Source organism: Thermobia domestica, chromosome 5 (genome assembly GCF_964235325.1).
Source record: "Thermobia domestica chromosome 5, izTheDome1.hap1.1, whole genome shotgun sequence".
NCBI lineage: Eukaryota > Metazoa > Arthropoda > Insecta > Zygentoma > Lepismatidae > Thermobia > Thermobia domestica.
The window spans coordinates 307,238,589-307,248,512 of NC_137458.1; the positions used below are offsets into that span (position 1 = coordinate 307,238,589).

At 34.9% G+C, this 9,924-nt stretch overlaps 2 protein-coding genes across 2 annotated transcripts in view; both read left to right on the forward strand.

Annotated features, from left to right (window-relative positions):
- LOC145686771 (uncharacterized) overlaps positions 1-5,945 on the forward strand; it is a 31,596-nt gene extending 25,651 nt beyond the window's left edge. Inside the window, exon 2 of the mRNA XM_081760425.1 lies at positions 1,367-5,945. Within this exon, the coding sequence (XP_081616551.1) occupies positions 1,367-2,189 (823 nt within the window). The 3' untranslated portion in view covers positions 2,190-5,945. The remainder of the gene's footprint in view (positions 1-1,366) is intronic.
- LOC145686773 (uncharacterized) overlaps positions 1-9,924 on the forward strand; it is a 453,410-nt gene that overhangs the window by 84,538 nt on the left and 358,948 nt on the right. The window lies entirely within an intron of this gene.

Genomic DNA, 9,924 nt, shown 5'->3' on the forward strand with positions numbered 1-9,924 from the left:
AACTAATAAGATTATGTGCTAAGTTTTCTTTCTCTGTAACAAGAGAGACTCGTTAGGTGACAATTTTTTATGCATATTTTTAACCTTCCTCCTTTCCAGCATTTATTTTGAACACCCTTTTTACTTTTAAAATAACACAAAATAACCATGTAAGTTTTTGACGATCTACATAAACTTAGGATACATTGTTTGATAAACTCTCCAGTAGCACGGCTCAGAACACAGTGTAGGATTTTGTTTCTCCCGAATTGCAACGCATCAAACTATTACAAACCTAAATTCTGTGTGTTAAGTACAAACGTAATATAGCACAATTATTACTGAGTGTCGCAAACTAGCAACGTTACAGCATGCGACTTGGGAATTCTATAAGCGACTACCAGTAATAAGCTAAAAAAGACAAATGGGAAAATGGATGTCATTCTAAACTTAGCTTCGAATTCTACGATCATAATATCAAATATTTCTTACAAATAAATGAAAAATGGCAAGGAATTAGAAACCGGTAGTTAGTCAAGAGGCTATATTTGAAAAAAGTACTTAAATATGCATCACATCTAACCAGGTATATGCAATATATATCAATAGACGCGAACATCATAATATGGTTTAAAATTTTATATATCAAAGAATTGAGGCGGTATTAAAAACACTGCTGCGCAAAAATTTTAAAAGATACTATGCCCTTCTTTGTTGGTCCTCAGAGTAACAGGTTTGATATCTATAATCAAGTAGTTGTCGCATTACTGAAGTTTCTGGCACAAAAATTGATGATATAATACATAAACACGTTCAGTGACAGTACCTCGATTTTCACCTATCATAATATGTTCAGAGCTCCTCCGTAGCTAAGCGGTTAGCGTACGCGCCTTTGGCGCGGGAGTCCCGGGTTCGATTCCCGGCGGAACTCATGTGGTGTGGATTCCACGTTAATCAGTAGGTCCACATCTCATATAGCCTCGCTGCTGAACGGGACGTAAAACTCAAAATCAATCAATGAATCTTTAATAAGATGTTCATTCCATATTGTAACATATAAGCTTTCTTATGTTCTTAAGTCTAATGTGGTATATATAAATGTAGTTATAATTTGAGATAATCCAGGTCAGGACATCATCTTATTTGAACAATAGATCTTTATTGGAACTCTGCGATAGTTCTCTGTTTCATATTTCTACCAGATTGCATGTAATAGTCTAATATAAGACACCAGTTGATAACGAAATGGAATTTACAAGGATCTCGGAACGCATCAAATTTTGTATGGAATTTTTGTTGCTGTATTTTATATGAAAACGTTTGCATTTCTTAGATGTTTCTTATCATTTACATAGATTTCCATTTTCATTTATTGAATTCGTTACAGGAGTCATAATGCTTCATATTTAGTAGGGCACATGGTAACACACACAGGCAAAATCCTACACAAGTGCCAAGAGTGCGGAAAGGGATTTAGTCAAAAGTCAAATTTGGCAAAACACAAGTTAATACATACAGGTGCAAAACCTCACAAATGCCAAGAATGTACTAGGGGATTTACTCAAAGATCAAGTTTGGTAAAACATATGTTGGTACATACAGGAGCAAAACCTTACACGTGCAAAGAGTGTGGAAGAGGATTCAGTCAAAGTTCAAATTTGGGAACACACATGTTGCTACATACAGGCGAGAAATCGCATATCTGTCAACAATGTGGAAGGAGATTTAGTCGAAGTTCAAATTTGGCAACGCACATGTTAATCCACACAGGCGAGAAATCTCACATATGCGCAGAGTGTGGAAAAGGATTTAGTCGAAGTTTTTATTTGAAACAACACATGTTAGTACACACAGGAAAAAAGCCTCACAAATGCCAAGTGTGTGGAAAAGGATTTACTCAAAGGTCAGCTTTGACAGCACACATGTTAGTCCACTCTGGAGAAAAGCCTCACACATGCCAATTGTGTGGAAGGAGGTTTACTCGAAATTCATGTTTAGCAAAACATTTACTAACACATACAGGGGAGAAACCTCACATATGTCGAGAGTGTGGAAAAGGGTTTAGTCAAGAGACAACTTTGGCAAGACATAGGATAATACATACAGGGGAAAAGGCTCATATATGTCGAGAATGTGGAAAAGGGTTTAGTCAAAGGTCAAGTTTGGTACGACATATGTTAATACATACTGGTAAGAAACATGTATGCTAAGAATGTGCAAATGTATTTACTGGAGAATCATGTTTAGCAAGGCACATGTTAATACATACAGGTCAAAGACCTCAACCGAGCCAGATTGTAGAGAGAGATTTAGTTAAATTTCAAGTTTGACAACACGTAAAGAAAAGCCGAAAATAGATGGCGAAATAAAAGCCCGAAAATAGATTGCAAAGTTTCAAGATATGCACACAAGAATGTCAGGTAAAATGGCAAAATAAATAATCACAAATTTCGGGAAAAATTAGACAACTAAACACCTAAAAGTTGTAATAGGGTATTGTTCGTTTACTAACCGTATAAAATGTTTCATTTTGCACTCTGTACTTACCTCTTAAAGTTCTGGAAACTTGCGCAACCCGTAAAGGAATGACATCTAACAATTCGTTCGCCATTCTCCGGTAGTAACAATGAAACTGCAACTTAAGAACTCTATCACATTTGTTCACACGAGCTTAGATTAGCACAACAAATAATAAACTGAAGTCATTTTACTCTACACTAGCAGTTTATATTCATTTACAAAAGGTTTTTCATATGTTTGTTCTCTGAAATTATGATCATCTTTTTAAGATATTCAAAGAAAAGACTGTCTCCTGTCAGAAAGAAATCGCCTTAGATGTGAAAATGATCATTCCGCATCTACAGATGTCACTGGAGCATACTTGAAACGTAATTTGGGAAGGATCCATGTCACTGTCAACAGTTGTATCAGCATCACCTTCCATTACACTAGCAATGTCCTTCAATTTTCCCAAATCTGGATTAGCACATACAACGGGATCACATGCCGAGCGTACTCGCCCTTGTCACCACGTACAACACTAAGATCGTTGAGTATCATCAAAGATTTTAAAAGAAGTAGCAAGAGTTTTTTTTTTTTTTTTTTTAAGCTTGGGAATAGCATTTGTTAACTTTGCAAAATGTGTAGCAATGATCAATAATTCTTCTTAAGCCAACTTTGACCAACCCTAATTGAAGACGCATCATCTTCACCAAAAGTATTAATGATTCTGTTGATTGTTTCAAATTTGTTAACATAATAGAGAACAGCTGTAATCCATGTAGCCGTTGTCAACGGAAATTCCTAGAATATCGCAAGTTTCATCAATTGAAATCCATATATTTTTCTAAGCAACACTTTTACTGATATTGTCAATAGTTCTGTTGTACGCGCTATTAACGTAAGTCTTTCTCAAAGACGATTCACTTGGAACTTTTTGTTTTGTGTATTTCTCGAAAAAGTTTCTAAAGAAAACATTTCCTAACATCCATAGAGGCATATCCGCATTAATTAGAGCTTTACATAGCTCATTTGCAAAACTGTTAGTACGCGAACCGCGATTCGCGACAGTTCCAATAAGATAACTTTTTCACCAGCTGATTTGTGTGTCCTTGCAGAATTGTGTTTTGCAGTGTTTATATGGTGTGTTACAAAATAACGCTTTTAAACGATTACAAAATAACGATTATAAAATAACGCGGAAACAAAAGTTTCACATAACTTACAAAACAGTACAGAACCGTCTGTTAAAAACAGTACGCCCGGGCTCACAAATTTTTCCAACTTCTCTTGTCTAGAAAGACCATCTTTCGGGATTTTGAAATACTGAAACGCACATAATTACCAGTTCTGTATCACGCACGCCTAAGATTCACAATAACTGCCCACCTGGCTACTTCTTGAAACTAAGCACCTTCGATTCCAAGAACCGAACGCTGCTTCAATATTCAAAGAACTGAATACGGACTAGCATCCCCGCCCCTCCACTTGTTACATTCCATCGAGAATAGTTACTATCAGACACCGAGATCACTTGGCCAGATAAGAGCGACTCCGATCTGTAGTATGCTGTCATTCATCAGTAAATAAAAAGTAGTGGAAGAGAAACAAATTGCAATAATGGAACTTATGGCATTTTGCCATGGATTCCGGGCTTTACATAAAATGATACATAAACTTGAAAAGTCATACATACCAAGGATGTTGAAAAGATTTTAGCCGAATTTCACATTTCTCAATGCACATGCTAGCATAAAATTCATATGTGCAACGCGTGTAAAAATTATTTATTAAGAATTCGCACACACACAGATAGCAAATCACATGTTAGTACTTAGCCCTGAAAAGCGATACACGTTCCAAAAGTATCGAGTGATCAGCGTGCAACATACTTTTTTTTTTTTTTTGTCCCCAAATGAATGATTTTTACAAAATCAGATGCTGAATTCAAGGTGAAAATCAGAATTATCGATATTATCACTGTTTTTGGACAGACCACATGAAGTTATACGAAATGTAAATATTTATATATACTTATAATCTTATCTACCATAGTAAGGCATATTATACTAATATAAAATTTTGTTGACTTACGCATCAAATTACTTTCTTTGGTCCCGCACCCTTGCAGATATCTTACGGTGTATCTCTGATGATAGTCTAGCAATACTCAGCAAGTATACTTTCAGCATTGTGCACTGTAATGCTGTAAAATATCAATACCTCATGGAACCGGTTTACTTATTCATCACTTACTACCCCTTGGTTTGAGGAAAATGTCAGGATATGGGTGCAAGACGTGTACCCTTAATAACTTATTGCATCCCATGGGTTGAAAAGTGCTAACTACATCACTAATAATTGCTTTTTAATTTTCAGTGAGTTTACTTTCGAAGACTTCCTCCTGCATGACTCTTTTAATCTGTGAACCAACAAATATGCCTTCTTTAATTTTTGCCTGACTTAAGTTTGGGAATTTCTTCTTAATGTGTTTGAAACCAATGCCTCTATCTAGTTCTTTAACAAAAATCTTCATCATCCCAGGCTTGATATGTATTGATTCCAAAATACATCTTGAGAGTTTACAATTGGTTTACGAGATATGTACTTGTTACAAGGAATGACATTTTTTTTTTCATTAAGGCCAGTAATTACGGGACTAGTGGTTTGCTTGGTCACGTCTATCCCACTCACACAGAGATCAAAGATACTTAGTATATCCTTGTTGCATTCCTGTGAGAATACCAATAAATTTCAAGTCACCGCACAAATGTCCCACATGATTTTTTTTTAATTAAGTGGAGTTCAATTTCGCACTCATAACTTAATACGTCTCCTTTGTATGAGCCGTATATGTTACAGGAACAGACAGGTAAACATTTCAAATATGGAAAAGCACTGCCTTCGTACTTAGTTTGGAGCTACCATGAGAAATGCGACACTTGGTGAAATTATGTCTCCCAAAGTCTGATATAAACCACCTACAATCTTGCAGAAAACAACGCCTCAATTTTCAACTAAATTGTCCTCAATATTACTTTGTCATTTTCTAAACAAACTATTATAACACCTTGAGTTATAAGATTCCAACCACGATTCAAGTCTCGTACAAGATCACTAAGCTCTTACGTCATAAAATAGGTGACGTTAACTGGGATGTGGATGGCTGAAGCACTAAATCTCTCCTGTTGCTTGGAACGTGTGAGGTATATTTTTCTGAATCAATAGTGTAATGTTCTCGAACTTCATGTAGTGGAAGATTTTCAATGTGTGAAATGATTCGAATAGGTAACTTTAAATTAGGGTACTAAATCTGATGTTCAGAGAAGGCCCTATACGTATGTCAAGCAAACGTAGCAGTCAGTTATATCATCTATTTGTTAGTGCCAAATCATATTAAGACCACATTTCATAGAACTACGCTTTCCATGTTTGTAGCCAGTTTTTCAAATTTCTAGAACAAATCGTGCAATATATATATATATATATATATATATATAGAGCTCAAGGCTTGTCTTGGTCTCAACTCTATAGTAAAAGGACAGCTTTTTAACTAAACTTGTAATGCTGCTTTTTTGAGTTTTAAATGTAAGTTCACTACGCACATAACAAAATAAATCAGGTTTGTTTTTAGAAGCACGGAACATTACATTCCGTTGCACGTAACTAAACGCTTATTCAGTACTTTCTTGAAACCCACATGCAGACCACTCTCTACCCGAAAAAGACACGACACGGCAAACCCTATCACACCTAACGAAACACCACTTAGGAAGTAGTAGTAAAATCGAAAAAAAAAATTACAAAAATGCTATAACACATGACATAACAGGCAACACAAATGTGAACTTCCTTATCACTAGTTGTTAACGAGCTACCGCCTGAAATGAATACACAACAGTGAGGAGAAATATGATAAGTGTTCCCTGTTATAACGCAGAAAAGGTGCCATGCAGTAGGAGAAAATTAAACGTGACACTAGAAGTATCCCTCTTTAAACAAGATACTACTTGTGTAATGAAGAAAAACTTTTTATGTGTAAATGAGCGTATTTTTTAAGGTACACTACATATGCAACATATTTTATGTTAAGCATATTTCTGCCCTTCCTGCTAGTGTAATGTTTACCAGCACACCTTCGGTTCATGGGGTTTCGGGCTCGATTCCCAGTAGAACATTGAACGACACGGTGGTTCAGATTATATCTTAAACTCCAGAGCCACGTCTCATATAGCCCAGAATCTCAATAACCAAACAAAATATTAATCGTGTTGTATCACCACCCGCAAAAACACAGTATTTCGCAGCACAAACTTTCAAATTTCTCAATTTTTCAAAACAAATGATATGTTATACATATACGAAAAAAAAACATATTTTCATGAAAAGGACAGATTTCGTGTTGCACAGTGTAGCTGAAGTTGTACGTAGGGGAAATACATGTCAATACACAGGTGAAAAGTATCATAAATTTGGTGATAGGGGTATTGAAAACTAACGCTTGGAACAGCATATTCCTACATATGAATGGAAAATCTAAGACGTATTATATGTGTATAGAAATAAATGTAATCAACATTTGGGAACACACATATTAATACATAAGGTGAGAAACCTCACGTTCCATGAGTATGAAGGAGGGTTAATTCAATGTTTCATTTCAGGAAGACACTTGTAAATCCATACAGATGAAAGATATGTGTGCTAAGTGTCGAAAGGGTTTGGCCGAACTTCATATTTCCAAAAGGGAGACATTCTAAGACAGGGAAAATTTACTGCAAAATCATATTTCGCACCACAGATATTACTACATACATACACACACACACAAAAAAAACATAACAATTAAAAGAGTGATCGAAAGAACTTAGTCGAAAATCAAAGTTTGGCAGCGCAGTTAACACATGCTGGTGAAAACATCATATCTGCCAAAAGTGAGAAAATATTAAGTGAAATTTCACAAGAAAAGACATATTACGACACTGATGAATTTAAGAAAGGATTTCTTGAAAAATCATTTTGAGCACATATCAATATAAGCTGTTGGAATACTTACATTAGCCAAGAGTGTGAAAGGTGATTTAGTCAAAGTTGAGCTTTGGCAAGGCACATGTTAACACATACAGGTGAAATGAAACATGTATGCTGAATTTATTCGATCTTCATATTTGTCAAAGCCCTTAAAGACATGCAGAAGAGAAACATTTAAAGTATCATTAATGTGGTTTTGATTTAATTCAAAAATCACGTTTGGGAACACATGATATTCTTTAGGTGAGACCTCATATGTCCCAATAGTGCTAAAAAGGATTTAATCGAAGTTAAATTATTGCAAGACACATGTTTACACATATACAGCTGATAAACACCATAGGCGCAAAGAGTGTGGAAAAGGATGTATTCGAGTTGCACACGTAGCATCACATACAAGTGCGAAACATCCTAACTGTCCAAAGAGTGGGAAAAAATGTGGTCAAAAAACAAGTTTGTTAGGACAAATGTTGACATACAAATTAGAAATAGTCTATATGCCAAGAGTATGCAAATGCATTTAGAAGTAGTTAACATGCAGCACCACACAGTTCAATACAGATGACATATATCCGGCAAGAATGAGCGAAAGAATTTAAGAATCATTTTTTATAACACATTGGTGTAACTTGTTAGAAGCATCATATGTACCAATAGCTAGGGAAAGCGTTTAGTGAAATGTCAGAGTTGGCTGCATGGTGTTAACACACTCAGCTGATAAATTTCACAGAAGCCAAGAGTGAAGGAAACAATTTAGTCTAAAGTTTTAATTTGACAACACATATGTTAAGAGACACAACTGATACACATAATTTGTGTTAAGATTATAGGTAGAGAATTAGTAAAAGCTCAGAAGTAGGAATACACAAATCGTATACAGGTAGGCCTAATAGACATTTGACGTGTGGTGAATGCGGGAAGGGACTTACTGAAAAATCACGTCGTCAATATCCAGTTTAACACATACAGGCGAGAATACTGGTAACAAATACAAATACAAACTACGATTAATGGACCATATGTGTACACATACAGAAGAAGGCCCTACCCGTCGTATTTGTGGAAGAATTTATGTTGAAAATCACATTTCACAAGACACATTTAAAACAAAATGTAAGAGAGCGGATTTCACAATACATTTCGGAAATCAATAACTATTTATATACTCGTATGTATACACATACGAAAAATATATATATATATATGCCTTTTATAATCAATTAATTTCATCTGGAGAACATTTTGTTCTAGCATCACAGAGATCAGTCAAAAAGTTAGTGATGGATACCGTCTCCTTAAAAGTTGTTTAACACCTAAACTGTTAACGTATATCCCGATTTAATTCTCCTTCCTATATTATCTGCAAGCACATACTGAATTTTGTAAGTTTCGCTGTGAAAATATAGGAACAGAAGGAACTTCTCTCGAAGCGACGCGATATTCCTCAAAAACGAATAGGGCCTATATGTTAAAAATTAAGAAATTAGTTCACCGGAAATTATATGGTGTACTAATAGTGTTACAACACTAAGTACAAATGTATTTTTATCCCTAAATAATGCCATTCCATTCTTATAATCTTATTTTTCATAGAATGCATACGTATATCATTTTAAAACTGCTAAGAACGAAAACAATGTGATACATAAGTTAATCTTGTTTTCTCATTAAATGGTAAGAATAATATTTTCTTTTTAAAGTTCTTCGTCACGCAAACTGTGGCGAAGCCTAAAAAAGAATTACCCGTGTCATGCCCTCCTTGTTAGTTCAGTGAAATTAAAATGTGGATTCTGCTTACACGGATGGTTTCCATTTGTGATTTGGAGGACTAGCTCTGGAATGAACACGCTTAGCTCATCTCGTTTCTATTCATATATTTAGAACAATTATCGGTAACCACTTTTTTATTTATTTATTTATTTTAACTTGCTTAATGTGTCGAGGTTAAGACTATAAGAAGCCTTATCTACCAACTGAACTTCATACAAAATTCAGATAATATAGTTTACAATAGCAAAAAAGTTAGAAAGTGAACGCACATAACACACACACACAAATATTGTAGTGCTACACTAGAATACATAGCGTTACAGTATATCATAAATGTTAGATTTTTATTTCCTTATGCCGAACTTCCATATTGCCTCTTCTGTCTGTTTTGATCCCACACAGCAAGGAATATTTCCTCAACCAAAAGAAAATATTTTCCTTGATTTGCAAAAGGTTTTCCTTCTCTGGAGATTTCCATTCTGGTTTCCCTAATGTATTCCGAATATTTCCCGAAAATATTTTTTAAAAAAATGTTTGGAAAACATTTTAGAAATTACCGAGAGTACATTTTGAGAATGCTTGCCAGAAAGTAAATCCAGGAAAATATTCACAAAATATATTAGAAATATTGTTTTGGATGTATTG